This window comes from Coccomyxa subellipsoidea, assembly GCF_000258705.1.
Source record: "Coccomyxa subellipsoidea C-169, whole genome shotgun sequence".
NCBI lineage: Eukaryota > Viridiplantae > Chlorophyta > Trebouxiophyceae > Coccomyxaceae > Coccomyxa > Coccomyxa subellipsoidea.
The window spans coordinates 855,873-874,977 of NW_005178042.1; the positions used below are offsets into that span (position 1 = coordinate 855,873).

The 19,105-nt window shown below is 56.0% G+C and overlaps 2 protein-coding genes across 2 annotated transcripts; one reads left to right on the plus strand and one right to left on the minus strand.

Annotated features, from left to right (window-relative positions):
* Positions 1-185: 185 nt before the first annotated feature.
* On the plus strand, positions 186-12,087 carry COCSUDRAFT_45765 (hypothetical protein; the record flags this gene model as incomplete). The annotated part of the gene is made up of 25 exons (XM_005651669.1): positions 186-379; positions 587-1,074; positions 1,333-1,564; positions 2,067-2,321; positions 2,730-2,822; positions 3,096-3,248; positions 3,665-3,870; positions 4,037-4,040; positions 4,289-4,429; positions 4,777-4,917; positions 5,072-5,239; positions 5,515-5,940; positions 6,191-6,292; positions 6,552-6,803; positions 7,158-7,310; positions 7,689-8,006; positions 8,328-8,539; positions 8,808-8,967; positions 9,339-9,508; positions 9,910-10,033; positions 10,325-10,481; positions 10,780-10,883; positions 11,115-11,227; positions 11,508-11,685; positions 11,944-12,087. The coding sequence occupies exons 2-25, from the start codon at positions 641-643 to the stop codon at positions 12,085-12,087; spliced, it is 4,440 nt and encodes a 1,479-aa protein (XP_005651726.1). The 5' UTR covers positions 186-379; positions 587-640.
* Positions 12,088-12,803: 716 nt separating this feature from the next.
* Positions 12,804-18,625, minus strand: COCSUDRAFT_38919 (hypothetical protein; the record flags this gene model as incomplete). Its single annotated transcript, XM_005651670.1, has 14 exons — positions 12,804-12,852; positions 13,095-13,227; positions 13,501-13,660; positions 14,004-14,094; positions 14,397-14,512; positions 14,661-14,771; positions 15,148-15,362; positions 15,768-15,924; positions 16,149-16,181; positions 16,462-16,611; positions 16,860-16,995; positions 17,196-17,330; positions 17,556-17,782; positions 18,311-18,625. The coding sequence occupies 14 exons, from the start codon at positions 18,623-18,625 to the stop codon at positions 12,804-12,806; spliced, it is 2,028 nt and encodes a 675-aa protein (XP_005651727.1).
* Positions 18,626-19,105: the final 480 nt, after the last annotated feature.

Genomic DNA, 19,105 nt, shown 5'->3' on the forward strand with positions numbered 1-19,105 from the left:
AGAGAAGCACGCCACCTAATTGTCTCGTTCATCGGAAGCGTCTGCCCATTTTGGTGCGTCCATCTGGCACTACCTAGAATTACGGTTACGCAGTTGCCGACCTTACGGGTTCCATGCTTCCGGAAATGTCCGTAAGTGTCGGGGGAATGCAAATCCAGTCGTTTAGCGGGAATTTACCTTTGTCAGCGGCGATAGATTATCTTGTGACGACCCCATGAACAATATGCTGCCTGAAACTAGTTAATGAGACACCTGGGTGCCATTCGAGATTGCCTAGGGCGAAGTTCACGGCCCACTTCACGGAAGCACCCCTCATCTGGCTTTGTCAGCAGCAAAATTGCACCCATAGCAGCTCAAAGTACATTCCTCAGAACCAAAGGTATAGAACATAAAACGCACTCATTGGAGCACTATGTGGGCATCCCTCATCTTTGTGAATGCAGCTGCAGTGCAGTACACATCTTGTTATGTATTCTTGTGACTTGCCCAACAAAATTTCTCATGAGATTTGGACGACAGAACAGTGGATACGTGGTACTCTTTGTCATGTTGAGGTATATTCTAACAGGTCTTGTGGTCTGAACAGGTAGGACAACAGGGGCATACCATGCATACCTGACACTGGCCCCTCAGGCCTGGTATGGCCAGTGCAGACCTGCAAAACCACCCATCTCCGGACATAAAAAGACACATACAAGCTTCTTTCATAGACCACGAGGCTCTCTGCCCAGCCTCCCCTTGCTACGCCAAGGCCTTTGAGCACTCGGAGGTTGCATCCTTCGAGCCCCTGGGGGACAGACAAAAGGGCACAGACGCGCCTGAAGCGCACCATCTGCTGCGCTCCTCGATGAGCATCCTCCAGGCTATGCCGGGGTCAGGCATTGACCCCGCCCTCACCGCCCCTTTGCCTCGGGTGTTCCAGCCCCTGTCCCCATCGGGGGATTGTGCCGGCGATGGGCTGCCTGAGGGTACCAGCTTGCCGCTGCCGCAGCCGATTGTCCTGCCGGACGAGATGGAGCTGCAGGAAAAGGGCCAGCTCGCTGAATATTTTGGCGTCAACTGGAATCCAGACAGGTGCTTTGATGATGCTTCAGTGCCTAGTTGCCTACTTTTCTCACCGCCAACTACCATGTGTTTGGTGGCCCCCTCTTACGTTGCTTGGGGGCATCTCTGACATGCAGCTAAGCATGATCCTGATCCTTGGTTGGGGGTGCCACAACAGTGTCCAATACCTTGAGACATGTGAAGCTACCTCCTGTATGGAGGACTAGAACAGGTGTTCCTGAAAGTGGTCATCACAGCGACTGAAAGGGCCCTCACATGCGATGTCAGGGGTACGCTGGGGTCGCCGCAGCGCTCGCCGGCTAGCCGCGTGCGCCGCGCGATCGGCCGCCTGAACGGCGCGGCGCGGTCCCCGGGGCCGCTCGAGGAGTCCATGTCACACCAGCGCGGCGCTTTTGGACGGCCCAGCGACGGAATCGAGGCAGTACCCGAGGAGTGCTCGGCGCCGCTCACCTGGGAGGAGCTCTTCTCTGTGCAGACCCGCGCCACGCTGGAGCTGCGGGTGAGTCACTCATCCTCTCTCCGGCGTGCCGCGTGATCCCCAGTCTGAGAATGATAATTGACAATTTTCCGTCAAACAATGGCCTGCGCAACGCTGAAGCCGGGGGTGAGGGACTCAGCCCTTTCAGCGGCGGTATTGATAAATCCTGTCCCAAGCGGCGCAGAAGCAACAAAATAGTGCAAATTGGGAAACAACAGATGACAAGACTGAACACCGTCTTTCCGCACCTGCCGAGCGGCTTACCAAAATGAATGTGCTTGCCTGGCAGCCAAGTGCAATGCTCATGTCTTGGCATATGATGACGCAGCCAGCTGAAAATGCCACAATTTCAGGGAGCATCACGGGCTGGGTCCATCATCTAAGGGTCACCTCTGGAGATGCCAATCTTGCGACAGCTCCTTGTCCTGCATAGATCATCAAGACTGCAGTCTCATGTGACTCTACATGAACTCGCTTGACTAAACAACCGTAATTCAGATTTTCCTGGTATGTGCGCCCGCAGGGCATCGAGGCCAAGGTGGGCGCGTCGATGGCGTGCGCGATTGGCAACATGGAGGGCCTCACGCGCCGCAAGGCCAAGATACTGGCGCGCCAGTGCGGCAGCATGCTCGCCGGCCGGCCGGCCCGGCCACGCGCCGGCGCAGCGCGGTCGACGTGGAGCGACACCACCGCGCGTGCAAATGCGCTAAGGGAGGTGGAGCGCGGCATGCGCGCCAGCTGGACCGAGCGCGCCGCCCAGCTCAGCGCCGACCGCGAGGTACGCCCCAGAACCACAACATACATCTTTCTAGTCTAAGACAGCACCTCTTCTGTCTTAGATCCTACTGTTTCTCGACAGAACTCACATTAAAAAAAACCCATTTTCAATTATGGACCGCAAGCTTAAAAGCAGGTGAAGTGGAGACAATTCACCAATGTACTGTCGCAAAAGACCGCCACCAGAGGCATGGATTGTTCATGAGGCTGCTGTCTCCAGAACTCATTTGCTAAGCATGTCATGAACAGAGTCACCATGAGGCAGGAGGTTTTGGCACTCTTGCATACTCATCAAAGCTACTTGGGGCTGAGGCAGTGCCTGAGGCGAGAATGGGCCCCTTATGCATGCGACAGTGTGTTACGGCGCACTTTTGCACAGATGTGTGATGCGTTGCCGTCTGTTGCGCAGGTCCCGAGCGCGGCAGCCAATTTTGTGGAGCTGGAGGCGCTGCGCTGGGAGAACCGCAAGCTCACCGACGCCAAGCTGGTCGCCGAAACCCAGGTGAAATCCCTTGTCCTCTACATCCCCACCTGTTCAAACAATGCAGTCTTCGACTTTGCTTGCACTCCTCAGTACTGAATTGCGCAGTGAGCAAGGCAAGCCAGGTTGACAATATTGTGCCACAAGCTTCATAGGTCGTGCAAGCTCAAACCGGCGCAGCATGATTTTGAGGCGAAACTTCTGCATGCAGTATCTGCCATGCTGCAACGCCTAGAAGGTTGACTTGAGTAATTTTCGGACACTGTAAGGATTGTGTATTGATGTATGGGGCAGGCGACGGATCAGGCGCGGCGGATCTCGCAGCTGGAGGAGTCGTTGGCGGAGCTGCGGCTGCGGCCGACGCCGCGCCGGGCCGGCCCGGACGGCGAGGCCGACCCCGTCAGCACGCTGGAGGCCCAAGTTGGCAAGCTCACCGAGGAGCTGCAGGCACGCACCTAAAATATCCTTTCCTCCACTTATTTCTCACGGCTTTGATCACTCCAAACAACCCATGCAAGCATGCACCTGAGGTACATGCATATTGATTCTCCCTTCGCTGGCCAGGGGTCTTACGGCGATGCGCGGCAGACTGAAAGACAAAAAAAGAGGTCCCTGTGGGAACTTGGCACTTTCTGCAGACCAGATGCAAGGTCTCTGTGCAGAAGAATATTGGTTCACGGGTGGTGCTGGTTGCAGAAGACGACTGAGATGACGTGTATGTTCAGATGCACCTCTACTCAAGTAGTCAGTAGTCAAGATATTCCAAGCTAAGACTTTCAGGCCTGCATTGATTGCCTACCGGTGCAGCACCTAAGAGTCAGTCAAACTTCATTGAATAGCAACACTCGTGCATTGTGCTGCAGGCGGCGCGGGCCGAGGTGCAGGGGCAGCGGGACGCGGCGTCCGATGCGGCCCGGGAGCGCGCGGCCGCGGCCAAGCGCGTGGCCGACGCGGTGGCGGAGCGCGATCTAGCGCGGCAGATGCTGAAGGGCGTGCAGGCGATGCTAGGCCATGCGGAAGCTGCGCGCAGCTCCGCACAGAAGGCCCTGCAGCAGGCGCAGGCCGAGAAGTCCGCATCCCAGGCGCGGCCCAATTCCTGCACCCACTCCTCCTGCCTTCCTCAATCTCAACCCGTTTTAGAAGAACGTTGGACATGCTGTAGAATAGAATATGGTCCACAATATGCAAGTGTTTGTCTGGGCTCTTGTTCTGGATAGCAGTGCTTGCATTTACAGACAGGTAATTTCTCCTCTACCCCATCCGGCTACTGTGTATTGTGAAGATCCTTATTGTGATGTATTAGCAAAGCATTTTGAGATTGGCAGGAGGTTCCTTGATGCCTCGATGCAGATTTTCGGGCTCTGGTAGCAAGGTTCAAACAGTCACTTGGCATGGCAAGCCCTTTGGCTCCGCAAGCATAAGGAAATGTCAGCATCGACAGGGCAAAGATGAGAACGTGAGAGATACATCATGGCTGTGCACAACAGGCGGTGCTGGCAGAGAGCGAGGCTAAGCGCAACCGGCACGCTGCAGAGCTGGAGACAATTCGCGTCAGCCGCCAGCAGGCCGAGGCGCAGTTGGCCGCCGCAGAGGCCAAGCTCAAGGCCACGCACGCCGCTCTCGGACAGGTGCGCGCACATGTGCTATTGTTTGAGTAGGGGTAATTAACAACAAGTTCTACAAGTGCCCCTAGTTGGAGGGCGCAAATTGAACACATTCACCACAAGCCTGTAAAGTTTGCTTGAGCGGGGGCAACTAGTTCTTGAATGACTATATCAATAAAGGAATGTCAGTCTCCGGCGGGGCGGCCAGGTGCTTTGTAAGGATATGTTCTACCCAACCCTTAAAGGCCTTGAAAAGCATGCAGCAGGAAGTTGCATGGGCAGGACTCAGAAAGGAACAGGGGACTCAGTTCAGAGTTCCCTGGACAGGAGGAGATGAAGGATACATGTCAAGTACTGGCTGCTATGTGCAGGTTGGCCAGGAGCTGGGCAGCCTGTCACAAGAGATCAAGGCCGGAGCTGAAGCATGCAATGCCGCCGCCGCCGCCGAACACTCCACCGCCGTTGCTGACTCGAGCGTGGCCGCCCTGCAGGCCGAGCTGCTCTGTGCACAGGTGCACCAACAGTTGCTTGTAACCTCTGCCTCCTGTAATGACCTGTTGCATGCAATTCAGACAGGTTCATGGAGACACAGTGAACAAGAAAGTCAACTCGGTCGAGGATTTGCCAAGCAAGCGCAGAGTTTGAGCGCCTCAGGACTGCATGCAGGAGGAGGCAGCGAGGCTGCAGGCGGTGCTGGCAGAGAAGGAGAACGCGCTGCACGAGGCGCAGCTCAAGCTGGATGCTCTGGACTCCGAATGCAGCGCCCTTCGTGCGGCCGTGACAGAGGCCGAGGCGGCATGCGCCGACCTGCAGTCACGGATTTCGCAGGCAGAGGTACGCTCCTCACCGCTCGCGCTTGTAATTGCACGCATCAGAGGCTGGCTAGCAGAGGTGGTGTACAGGATCTTTCCCAGAGGAACACAGCGGCAATCTGAAACCTTCCAGGTGTCAGGGCCTTATGTAGCACTAGCGGGCATTGCGCTCTGCAATGTCTGTGCCGGCAGGACTGAATTAGGCACCTACTGCCTTTCTGAGAGATACAGGGCGGTGGTATTCTGCCGGGAAGGTGCTATGCATGCTGATTGGGCAGGGCCCTGGTGTGTGCGCAGGCGGACAGGGCTGCCGCAGCAGCCGCACTGGAGGCGCAAGTCTTGCAACTCACCCAGGACCTGGCAAGGAAGGACCAAGCGCTCGAGCTGCTGCAAAACCAGCAGTCTGCAGTCGCAGCGCCGAAGGCTGCCGAGGCCACAGAACCGCCGTCGCAGGAGCCGTCAAGCATGGAGGTGGAGAGCGAAGTGGTGGCTGCAAAGGAGAGCCTGCGGGCGGCCGAGGCCGCAGCGAAACTGCGCGCCGAGGAGCTCGGCCGTTGGGCGGCGGCTGCGGACCGCGCTGCTGCCGAGCAGGCGGCCAAAATCGCGGAGCTCGAAGCCGAGAGAGAAAGCGCGCGGCGTGGCGCGCTGGCCGAGCTGACGGCGTGCCGAGACGCCGGGCTGCAGGCGAGTCTCGGTCAACGCTCTTTTACTTTCTGTGTGCTGGTATTTTCAGAGATGGAACCCTAGAAAACCACCTTTTTGTCAAGAAATTGCTGTTTCTACAGGTTTAGCATGAGTACGACACTAATGTGATTGAACTAGATATTATATTTCGCACCCGCAAGCTGCAAAAAATTTACTCTGTGCGGGGATACACTGACCAATCCAGTGACCGATCCAATGTTGGCCTCAACCTCTATGTCTTGACCCCTTCTCTATAGAACCTGTGTGAATGATAATCGGCGGGGTGCAGGCAGTGTACGAGCTGGAGGCGCAGGTGGGTGAGCTAGCGGCAGAGAAGGAGCGGCTGCAGGCGGAGGTCGTGCGCCAACGCGCCAGCCTCAGCAAGAACCGGGTGAGCGCCAGCTCCTCCCCACACGGTTCCCTCAATGACTAACACTTTCTACAACAGCAAGACTGCATTGGTTTGGAGACCCTCAATGCCGGAATTAGATCAGTGTAGGGATCCTGTAAGCCAAGACACGGTAAGTGGTGATGGTCACCACTTAGAGTGCATCAAGGACGAGTTTACGCGACCATCAGAGGCTTAGAAAGTGCCAAGAAGTATCCTTCTGGGATTTTTGCCTAATGGGAACGCCCCTCAATGGCTGCAGGCCCAGGCGGAAGAGGAGCTGGCAGTGGCCGAGGCAAGGATCGAGAAGCTGAAGGGAGAGAAGGCGGACGCTCTGTCGGCGCTGGCCGAGCAGGAAGCGCGCGCAGCTGCAGCTGGGGCCGAATTGGCCGAGGCGCGCGCGGCGCACGGCCGCACGGCCGCGGAAGCCACGCAGCACCTGCAGGCGCGCATCGGCGAGCTGACGGCCGCCCGCGACAGCGCCGTCGCCGAGGCCGAGAGGCTGCGCGAACAGGTGCGGCTGCTGTGTTTGCGCAAATTCTTCTGTGCATTTAAGGGACCCTTACAATGCTGCCCTGAAGTGTAACTTGTGCGATGCTCCACATTGCCTTCTCTGTTAGGAGGAGAGCAGACCAAAAGAGGAAATAGAATGTGAATCTTTTCTGCATGCAAAGGAAGGTGGCAAGGGCTGGTGTGGTGCTATTGAGTAGACAACGTTCTAAATGAAAATTTGGATGCTTTTGACACTCAAACGTAGTACTGTCCTCAACAGAAGGGATTGGAAGAAGAAGTAAGGTTCGGTTTGCGCCTTGCATTGACCCGTCGCAAGGACAACCATGTGATTGGCGGTCGGGCACCGTATGTGTAGGTGACCGAGCTGTCCGCTGAGCGCAACTATGCAGTCGCCAACAAGCAACAGGCGGCGGAGGCTGCAGCAGCGCTGGAGGCAGAGGCGGCAGCTCTTCTTGACCAGAAGAAACAGGCCGTCACTGCGCTGCAGAGCCAGATCTCCCAGCTCAAGGTGTGCTCCCGGCACTATAACATCTCACTAGATTCTCCGCCAGAGAATTTCCAGCCTTGCTGTGTCTCGGCGGTGTTCCCTGATACCATGCTGATCTCGCATGATCATGCCGAAGTGCACATTTTAGTTTCGGCTGTCTCCATCTTATAAAATGCCATATGCTACATACTTCACCCACCCGCAGGCTCGAAATCCAAGGGGTACTAAGTGCCTTACTACTTAGTGCCTGGTACTTAGTACCTTATATCGTACTCTTCAATACTCCCTGCATAAGCAATTGTTTCCTAAGGACCAAGGAGCTGACCGGCACGGAATATGGTGTAGCAGTGAAGACGTCGGCATGTCCTGCGTTGAATAGAGCATTTGCACGTCATGCAGATGGAGCGGGAGACGATGAAGAAGGCGCAGGAGGGCGTGCAGGCCGCGCTAGAGCAGCTGCAGGGGGAGGTGGACGCAGAGCGCGCCGGCAACAAGGAAGCCTTCGCGAAGCTGGGAGCGGCGGCCGAGGCCGAGGAGTTGGCCCGGCGCGCGGCCGAGAGGAAGCTGGCGGAAGCCGAGGGGAAGCTGGCGGCGGCCGAGGCGGCTGCCGAGCAGCTGCACAAGCAGTCGGACGCCGAGCTGCGGCGGCTGCAGGAGCAGAAGCGCGCGGCCGAGGCTCGCATCAGCGCCCTGCAGACCCGCCTGGAGGGCATGCAGGTGCGTTCAAGACCGAGATTTTGGCTTGGACCACAGCAATGGTTGTTCATCCCAACGGCTTTGGCTCCAGCACTTTTGCAGTAGGCTTGTGAGTTGTGGCTCATCAGTGCGGGCTTGACTCTTGTTTTTTAGAGCTTGGGCAGGCATAGGGTGTTTTGAGCTTGCGTGAGGAGCTGGAAAGTGTGAGGTGCATGCTGCATTGGAAACTTGCTCTCTGCGTGCAGCTGTGCCAGTAGACCTGGAGCTTGCGCATCAGAATGTCCTGCTCAAACAGAGGAGAAGTTTTGAATGTAAATACCAGATAATTCATGTTGATCACAGAGCGCGGCCGGGGGAGTGGACACGCAGAAGGTGAAGGTAGAGGAGTTTGCGGCGGCGCTGCGCGAGGCGCGCGCGGAGGCGGCCGATCTGCGCCGGCAGCTGGCGGGCGCGCCGCAGTCGCCCGCACCGGCCGAGCGGCAGCCACTGCAGCTGTCGCCGCGCGTGCTGCCCAGCAGCGTCAAGTCCGCCGCGGCGCACAAGGCCCGCGCCAGGTATTTTAATGTTCCCTCGCACCTAGTCCACTGGTCCCAAGACTAATGGTATTTATTGATAAAGGATGCTTATTCAAAGACATCTTGCAGAAACCCCGGCTTGTAACAGAGCTGAAAGTCCTCCCATGTCAGCTTGAGACTGGACTGGCAGAGAGGGTAATAATTGCCCTCATGAAAGTGGAACAGGCCGCCGGAAAGGCAGTGACAGCGCTGCAAATAAGTGCTTTGGTGAAGTGCAAATACTAAAATAGGTGTGCGGCCCCGGCAGGTGCCGGGTGTTTGCGCGCGTCCGGCCAATGAGTCGTGCGGAGCAGGCGGCGCGGCAGGGAACGCCCCTGAAGGTGGCCGACCGCGACTCGCTGCTTCTGGCTGGCGGACAGGGCGGGGCCCAGCGCTACGGCTTCGACCGCGTCTTCTCCCCCGAGGAGGTACGCTCGCAGACCGGCATGTGTCCGATGAGTAACCCCCTGGCTCTTGGTAGCCGGATGACTGACGCGGAGGCCACCTATAAAAACCTGCACTCATTGCATTCAAGCTCTAATTTGCTGTGCTACCGTCATGACTTTCACGCCATGCTATTCTCAATGCGCGGGGCTGCCTCGCAAGCCTTGCACTTGACAATATATCTCGTACTGGCAAACACAGTGAAGCGTCCGAGGATCCTTGCAAAAGGCCACAGGATCACAAATGGAACAATAGGTATGGGGGGGACAGGGAGTAACCTTAGACATACTGCAATGACGGATTTCAGTCATAACCCCCGGCAGTGATTCAATGGGGGGGTTTGATGCGCGTGCAGGGGCAGGATGCGGTCTACAAGGAGGTGTCGGGCCTGGTGGCGGCGGTGGTGGAGGGAAACAACGGGTGCGTGCTGGCGTTCGGGCAGTCCGGCAGCGGCAAGGCTCACACTCTGGCCGGCACGCCGCAGCACCCCGGCATTAACTTCCGCGCCATGTCACACCTCTTCCAGTGCGCACTTCCACCGTCCTTCACACAAATGCCTCTGAAATCCTCTTTAGGTGTTCCTCTTTAGGTGTTCATTGTGGTCACGTGCAGTCCCTGGACATGCACAGCATGCTCTTCTTCAAAATGGTCTCCACTTTTTAACACAAGATCAGACCCTCTGGACTTCTTCCCTGACTCAAACAGTCTTAGTGGAAACTTAGATTGATCTTTTCAGGGTGCCAACGCATGCTCAGCATGACTGACTCTTTGGGTTGGGGGGGCAATCGATGATATAATGTTGCATTGTTGATTACGGTACTCCTACACAGACGGTTTGCTCACATGCCTTGCATGCACATGAAGTGCACCAAATTACAGTTGGCTGAAATGAGGTAAACTAAAGCAGAAGCATGCTTGTAACGCAGGATGGCACAGGACAGCAGCGGGGCTCGGGACACGCGCATAGCGATGAGCATCGTTGAGATCCACGGCGAGTCCATCCAGGACCTGCTCTCCAACGATCCCTACCGCCGCCTCGACGTCAAAACGGTGCGTGGCCGCCTGCAGATTCCACACCTGGGTCCTCAGAACACTGACATGGGCATGCACGGAGGCTTCTCAAAAGTGCCTGCATGCGTCCAAATGATGCTCATTTTCTGTCAGCTTTGAAGGCCTGCAAGTGTGCCTTCACACTGCCCGGCTTGACCTCACATGATTCTGCCAAAAAGAAGTTCAATGGAGAGGACATATCCTGGCGGGGGCGCTTCACAGGGAGGGCAGAAGGACCCTGAGCTTCTCTGGAAGGCAGTAGTTATATAGATGCCTGGTTGGGATGCGCAGGTGGAGGATGGGGTGTGTGTGCCGGGGCTGAGCATCAAACAGATTGCATCAACGGCGCAAGTGGAGGCCGTCATGTGCTCTGCGTCCGCGCAGCAGCATGCGAACACGAGCCACCTCGTCCTCTCGGTCTACGTGGCCTGCAAGGACCGCACCACTGGTGAGCAGCCTCAAAAAATCATTGATTGAGTGATACTAACCAATGCATGTCGCAGCGTTGAATTTTACCATGTGAGCAGCGTGAGCTAGGAAGGAGGTCTGCTGCTCTGCCTCAGCCTGAGGCAAGTGGCATTTTACAGCTCACCGTCTCTTTGCACTGCTTCTTCAAGCTGCGGTTGAACGCCTGCACGGGCTCCAACCAGGGAGAAGCAACTGTTTGCACTGAGGATGTCATAGTGAAAGGAGGAAATATCTGGACTTGCAAAGTGGCTAGTTCTGACGCCAAATGCCCTGCGCAGGCGCCACGGCTCTGGGCAAGCTGCACATGGTGAACCTCGCGGCGTCAGAGCTGGCAGAAAAGGAGGGCGACAGATCCCTGCGCGCCCTTGGCAGCTGCCTCCAGGTGCGAACGCCACTCAAGCCGAGTCTAGCATGCACGTGCAAATCCAACAGCTGTACCCTGCCACAACCTGCAAAGACCACTGCACCTCCAATACTGTATCTCACAGACCACATTCAAAGCACGCACACAAAACTCACCCTGGACCCACAAGGCATTGCTGTTTTGGGACATGGCAGATCTCGTCATGATCATGATCTTTGACGTGATGGTGGGGTGTGTGCTCTATATCAGGCGCTGCGGGTGAATGCTGCGTCGGTGCCGTACGGGGACAGCTGCCTGACGCGCCTGCTGGCCGACTCCATGGGCCACGAGCGCTCGCGCGCTGTCCTCATCGCCACCTGCAGGTGTGTTCCCCACTGTGCTGCAGCTCCTCTCTCCAAAATAGCGTTTTTTTTACGGAATAAGGCCTTGCCGGCAATACAACGCAGTTCGATGAGTATGTGGACCCTGGTCAGGGCATCTCAAGCCCTGCCAGGAGACACACTTGAGCTGCGCATTGGGTCGCAGACAAGGCGCGCTGGCCTTAGCAAGACTGAAGCCAGCTGGCTTGTTGCCCAACACCCCAGCGTTCAATATTGCCCACTGTTTCTAGCGCTAAAAACGTGATTGTTCTCTTAAATGCAGCCCGCTGGCGAGCGACGCAGCGGAGACGCGGCGGACGCTGGACTTCTGCGCGCGCATGGCTGCAGGTGCGGCGGCCAGCCCGTTCCGGGCAGCCGACATTGGCCCGCCGGGCAGCCCGCCCACCGGCTCGGTCGCCGACCTGGCAAACGTCTTTGGCGGCTCCACCCCGCGCTCCCCGGTAAACACACATTCAATTCCACATTTGTCTTGTCATCGTGCCTGAACATTAATCGTGGTCAGCATTGAGTAGGCAGAGGCATCGTGGACTTTTGGAGTCTTCGGGTTCTCTTGGGTGGTAATTCAATTGCATGTCGGTCAAATGTTGATTTGGACAATTTTACATTTGGGCACATACAGTACATGCAAATGCCCCGGAATGAGGACTCCACGCAAAGCTGCTTGAGACACAACAGGACAAAGATATTTGGGGTTGCAGGGCGGGCGACTGTTCAGCCCAGCAAGGGCGGGAGTTGGGCAGGCCAGGAATGCGGCCCGCAAGCTGGACATGAACACTGTGACCTCCCCTGTGGAGGCCAGCCCCAGATCTCCCCAGCGATTCAGTGCACGCCACGTAAACTGACCACGCCACAGAAACTGACATCATCCTGTATGGACCACCATGACAGCCTTTGGGTGAGGCTAGCACTGCAACGAACAAAGAGGCCAGACCGAGAAAGCTGAGATGAGGAGAATGCTTTAAATCACCTCCACATGGCATCACAAATGCACTTGAGGTTGATGCGTGTAGATATCCCGAGTATCATCCGCCCAGAAGGGTACGTATCTGGGAGTATTGAGTGTGGTCATGACTAAGACATGAATTGATGACCTTGAAGCATGCATATGCAGCGTTGAACATATACACAGAACTGTAGGCCTAGGTGACGCATGATCATGAGCTCAATCCGACCATGCATAGAGACTGCTATTGTCTTGACGAAAAGAAAGCTTACAGAGTCGAGGTTCATGCGGTCAGCACAATGTGCTGAAGCAATTAATTAGGGTTGAAAGATGCATTGAACAGCAAGAACTGCCTACTGTACATACAGTACAATGCACTGATCTCATGAGTGCATGGAGCAACCACATGTTTGAAAAATGTCTGTCAAGTCATGACTGTCATGAGCTGCCAAATGGAATTCTGCAAATCTCACAAAGAAACTGTAAACAAAATTTCAGTCCGAGTTCTGCCAAGAACACACCACAGCTGTTCCGAACTCACCTCTCTTGAACAACATCAAGCTTCACACAGTTCTTCAAAATCAGCGCAACAGATCGCTCTTTAATAATCCTTTCCTAGAGGCCAGCCACTCGGCCAGCGTATCTCTGCGGATAATCAAGCTGCCTGCATCCGCCATCAAGGCACCCCTGCCGCGGCTTGACTCTGCATTAGACATACTACCCGACCTCTCTTCCCTTCTGCTCGCACCCTCCACTCGACTCAGACCCCAATACTCTTTGCTCAGCACTTCCCCTCTTCCCCCCGCATCACGTTCTGCACTACTCTGCTGGTTTAGTTGACTGTTGTGTGTCCCCGATGGGTGCATTGCTTGGCCCGCGCCGTTGCTGGTAGCGCTGCGGCGGTACTGGGATGACTGGGCAGGCTGCCGCCGCCTGGGCCTTGGAACGTTGGTGGCCAGCTTGAGCTCGTCGTTCAGCAGTTTGTGTATTGCTTCGTGCAGCACCGGGCCCACCTCTGGATCGCTGTGCCGCCCCACGCCTGCAAAATGACAGTGATGGTCACTCAATCTCCTCATCTTCCAATCCCAAGGCTTGCTTCCAGGCAGCACGTGAAAGCTCTGCTCGTGGCAAGCTTCGAAGACAAAGGCATGCGTGTACACAGCTTGCCATCGCTGCATTCTCACCTGCCGCGACAATCGTAGACTCCTGCATCACTTCCTGTTGTGGTCTCTTTCAAGGCATCACTTCACAGCCCTGCTGTGCAACATGCATGGACAGGGGAAGCTGGGCGCGCAGAGAGACCAGAGCCCACCAGTGATGAAGACGAGGTTGGAGGTGAGCGATGCGCCTGCTGCGGCGCGGTGCTGGACGGACGAGAGCACGCACAGAACAGCCGCGCGCGCCTCCACGCTCGTCAGCCCATGCAGATCCACCCAGCTCTGTGCCTCGTCCAATCCCAGGCACGACGCCACCTGTCAAGATGGCAGCTGCCTCAGTGAGTCAGCACTTGGAAGGAGGGTGGGTCGGCAGCACGTCATTGTCATGTTCCATATACGGCGCTGTATCACATGATGCACAGCGGCAGAGCACATGCTATGCGAGTAGGCTGTCCGTAACCGGACGGCAGAGTTGTACGCCCCTCCTTACGAGATCCAAGCATTGCCAACGAAATGCATGCAAAAAACGAGGACAGAAGGTTGACCGGTTGCGCAGCCATGCAAGCGGACAAGCCTATGGCCAGAGCCATAGGCTTTGTCGGAGGGGATGCAGCAAGACAGATTGATGGTCTGCAGTAAGAGGGCGTGCCTGCTGCACCAGGTCGCCGCCGTCCTTCTCGGCCATGGCGGCCTCAACGGCGGCCGATATCATTTCCCGCCACTCCGCGTTGCTTGGTCGGAACCCCATCCTGGACCCCACACATCAACCCCTCAGACGTGAACACTTCCTCTCAGATGGTATATTAAAGTTGGTCGGGCTCCAAAACAAGCATAGTAAGCCGGTGGAAGAATAAGATTTTTCTGTCCGACGCGTACACAACGTGCTGGGGAGGAATTTTCTAATAGTCATGATTTCCAAGGTGGGGGGCTAAAGGTGCACAGCAGGGTACCAAACTGCGGTAAGGTAAGCGCCGTTGTGTTTGGCGACAGCAATTATGGGTGAATTGTCCGAACAGACACCGTTAGCAGGGCAGGGCATGTGGGTGAGCACCTGCGCATTCCACGGTAGGCGTGCAGTGCTTCCTTGACCAGGCCGGCCTCACGGCAGATGCGCGTGACCAGCCGGTACGTGTGCTCGTTTGGCTTCATGCGCCGCGGGCCCCACACCTGATCGCATGCACCACATCGTTCAGGTACCCTCACAACTCAGTCTTGCGTTGTGGCTATTAGCCAGCCGGCACCACTCTCACAGATACCGTATGTAAGCAACACTATTTGAAGTGCTGCAGGTGTGTTTGGATGATCCAGTGCGCACCATTTTTCGGAAGACGGCCAGCGCATCCTCGGCAAGGCCCTCAGACCCCAGTGCAGCGATGAGCGCGCTCTGCAGAGCCACATCTATGCGGATGCCAGAATCCTTGACCTCCTGCGACAGGCAAAGAGTACTGGGATTCCTTCAGCAAGCCCACATCCCGCCTGTCTGTATAATGAATCGAAAGGCACATTAGCTTGCCCGCGCTATCTCATAGCATGAAGTTCATGCCGCTCAGAGGTACGTCAAGCTGTCCCTGTGCACCTGTGCAGGTTTCGAGGAATCCCAACACCCCTGGTGTAACCACAGGGTGCCATCTTTCCACGAAGATGTGCACCAAGAGTACAGACATAGCAAAGCAAGCCACCAAACTTGCTCTTACCCTGCTGTCATCAACCTTCTCTTCTTTCTGCTTGTTCGGCATACACTCTAATCGGATTCCAAAGGGAATTCCTAGGCCCACCACATCACTGTCAACAAGCAGGCGCACCTCGTAGAGCGCCAGGGCGCGCCGGCCGGCTCCGGCCTGAGCGCAGAGCGCGAGCATGCTGGTGACGGTCTGCTGGTCGGGTGCAACGCCAGCGGCGCGCATGTCTGCCAGCAACTGAAAAGCCTGGTCCAGCTGGGCTGACCGCAGCTTGCTGCCCGACTGCCCGCCGCACGCGCGCACCGCCAGATTGTAGGTCACCAGATCTGGCTCCACCCCTTCCGCAGGACAGAAGCACCTTTTCAGCCGAGAATCCTCTTTCTGCATGAAGCGCACAGATTACATCAAGGCTGCTTGCATGCAGGCAAGGAGGATTTTCGTGGTGATTGAGAGAGCACAGCGGCGCGGAATGGGTGGAAGCGCCCAGGGAATGTTGCTTGGTATCGACAGACACACAGCATTGCCACAGCAAAAGAAGCCTGTAATGCAGACAGGGGTATGCCCCACTGGCCAGCGAGGTGATGCATGCATGCAGGTAGCATGCAGCTGCGGTCTCGTTGAGCACAGCGAGCTTGGGATTTCGGCCTCTTGAGCGTGCAAGCGCGCCTCATTTGACACATATGTATATATAACACTTGCAGAGATGATGATGGCTGCATTGAGAGATCGCTCAGAGCGCACACCAAGGTCCTTCATGGAGCGGTAGATGTCGAGCGCTCGCTCTCCCTGGTCGCAGTCGATGCATGCGGTCAGCAGCGCATTGCAGTTGTCGACAGTGGGAGTTGTGCCAGAGGCTGCCATCTGGCGCCACAGCCCCAGAGCGCTCTCCACCTGTCGCGCCTGCAATGTTTTCCCAACACCCACCCTCAAAAACTTCTTGGCCGGAAGGGGCAGCATGGATGACTCAGCAGCGCAAACACAACACCCAACCAAGTTGCCTTGCCAAGGATCCCTTTGCATCTCACTCCCCAGGCCACACAGTGCATGCTCAGGCCGAAGGCGCGATTCGATCAGCTTCTCATGCTTGTCATGCATGCGGGTGCATTCGCTAGATACAGACGCACCATTCCAAAAGGCTGCGGCGCCACTTTGGGCGACTGCGAATGTTACAGATCAAGTTAATGATCTCAGATATTAATCAGAAGACCCACTACTCTCAGTCAGCATTGCAAGCTGGCATCAGTATCCTGATTAGGCAACCTAATTGTCAAGTGTCCAGCATGTTCCTTGGACCTTGGACGATGCATATAGCACAAAAGGCCCGATCAGAGCAGCTGACCACCACAACCAGACCCATGTGCTCTGAGATATGTAACAGCGAGGCACAGATGATGCTTCTTCATTACAGTGGAGAAGTTGCTCGATCCAGGAACACACCTTGCCGCAGGCGACAATGAGGGAACCCCACACGGCGGGTGTGGGCGCGCAGCCGTCGGCCGCCATCTGCGGCAGCACTTTCAATGCACGTTCTACATCCCCTGAGTACGAGGCCGCCTTGATGTATGTGTTGTATGTGTGCTCATTCCCCTGCACAGTTCAGGTGCAATTTCATCAAAGGTGAATCTCTTCGTCCCTGAAAGCTTGGGCTTGGGCATGGGCATCCATGCAACACATGCGCTGCGGTCAACACCAATTCCCGATGACTTATGATGCTGGCCAGTGCTGCTCGTGCAGGGTAGGGCCCGAGCCCAATCGTAATTCTTTTGTAATGTGCATGATCTGAAGGATAGACTGGACTACATATGGGCCCAAGGGGAATGCCTGCACATGCACACCTGGCAGCCGCGTTCACGCATCCAGGCGAGGACCTCGTCGGCGCGAGCCGCGTTCTGGCCGCGCATGCATGCCTTCAGCAGTGTGTTGAAGGTCACCCTGGTCGGCTCCAGCCCCCCCGCCATCAGCTCATTGTACCTAAATCAGGAACACAATGGCTTGATTTTGCCTTTCTGTTTTCGCCGTTTTGTGAAGAGCCAAGAAAAAACAATCCATTTGAGCTCAGGTCGTGATGCACGGACAATTGACTTGCATGAGATTGTGGTAATTCTTGCATTGTTCACGGTTGTCAAAGCGTGAAGACATGGGCTTGAGCTAAGTGAATGTGAGAGCCGCACATTGCGAAGGCTGCAGGAAGATCAGAACTCAGCGCGTTCAGCAGAATGTTCACGGTGTGGGTGTCCTGAGGTGACCAGATGCATCGGCTGCGCATTTCCTGAAAGGCGCGGAGAGCAAATGCTGGAGCGCGCATCCTGCAGGCAGCAATGCTCATCACAAACCAAGGCAAATGTGGCACAGCACCACCTGGAATCACAACTTATTGCCTAGTTAAAAGCTGCAAAATTTCTCTACCCGTCACCCATATCCCGCTATTCCCCAGTGTAAGCACGCTCAGAGTGTCTCGAGAACGCAAAGGTCTGTTGATGTTGTCCACAGACACGTTTGTTCTATGTTGACAAAGGAACTCTATTGATCACCTGCTGTAATTTCTGAGCAGGAGCCGCCAAGGCTTGAGGTCCCAGGCGCCATGCAGGCGCGAGTCATCATCGGCCAGCATGGCGCCCAATACCATGAACATGGGGTCCCCCCGGGACTTCACATCCGCCAGGTGCTCCAGAACAGGCACGTAGAGCAAGCCACCCAATGGCGGCAGCTCTTGCATGCACACCAGCGCCAGTGAGGCATGGTACCTCAGCAGCAACGCCTGCAAGGCATGCTTTCCGATTGGTGGTCTTGATTTGATCAGATGTCCATGTCGTGGTATGTCTCTGTCGACGGGAGAGAGCAACGGTGCGATTAATATCTGGGCCAGAGGCCATGGTAAACGAGTGTTGAGGATTTGTCTTATAAATGACAAGACCTTTGCCGACATTTGCAATGTTCATGGTCATGCATGGGAATCTGTGTGCAAGGCAGAGGATGCGCAGATGATGTAGCTCACCTGTACGAGGCCTTGGCAAGCTGATGTGGATGTCAGCTCCCGAAGCCCTTTCTTAGTGTCTGCTTGCGCTTCACGCAGGATAGCTAGCACCTCATGCTCGTGACCTTCACTAGCTGCCAACTTGCAAGCATTGATCAGCTCTGCAGCCCTGGAAGCCTCTCCTGGGCTGCTGCACTGGCTCATGTAGTCTTGCAGATGCCTGCTTTCGTAGCTGTGCTTTGCCCTGCTGCTGTCATGGGATCGCGACGCCAGGAAGGCGTTCCAGTAGGCAACAGGTGTCACTTGCTGAACCTGGCTGGAGACCTCGTCAGCGTCGAGCACTGTCTGGCTGCGATCTTGCTGGGTGGATTTCCTCCTCGTCCTGCTGCCTGCAAGCCCGTGAGAAGCCAGCCTGTCGCTGGCCATCACCTTGGCTGCCTCTTCCTCTGCTGCAGATATTGCGCCATTTGGACGCGCTTGGTGCACTGCGCATGGAGCAGTTTTCCTGCGTATTACAATTGCTGCTTGTTTGAACGCAGTCCCGCGGTTTCCAAGTGGGCTGGTGGTAAAATGCTGCAGTCCCCCCCTGGAGCCCAGCAGGGCTCTATGAAGCTGCTGGGCGACCATCACAACATCCTTGACAGATATTCAAAACTTTAATACTGAAAATCTGATGATCTTGATTCCTTCAGTACATACCAAGTCGCAACGAACTAGCATCAACATCCAAGGCTGTAATGTCACATTTGTGCCTTCACTCCGATGCTTGCATTCATTTGCAAAGATGCAGACTTTGCAAACGAACATCGACAAATATAATTCCACTTTTACAGGTGCGATCAAGGAAAGAGCGTCATACGGCAAACGGGCAGAGGGCTGCCCAAGAATGGGCAGCTTCCTGTGATGTGCACTTGTCAGGACCTTTGCTACAATGCCTAAGACACCACACAGTAGAGGATTAGCTTGTGCAGGTGATGAAGTAACAACTGGACTGTAGCACCCATCATGCATGCATGCTATGCACAAGTATGTGCGGTGCCTGCAGCCTCCTGAGCTCCTGAGCCTCGAGGACTCCTCCGCGGAGAGCGTTCCCGACTCAGGCCTGAT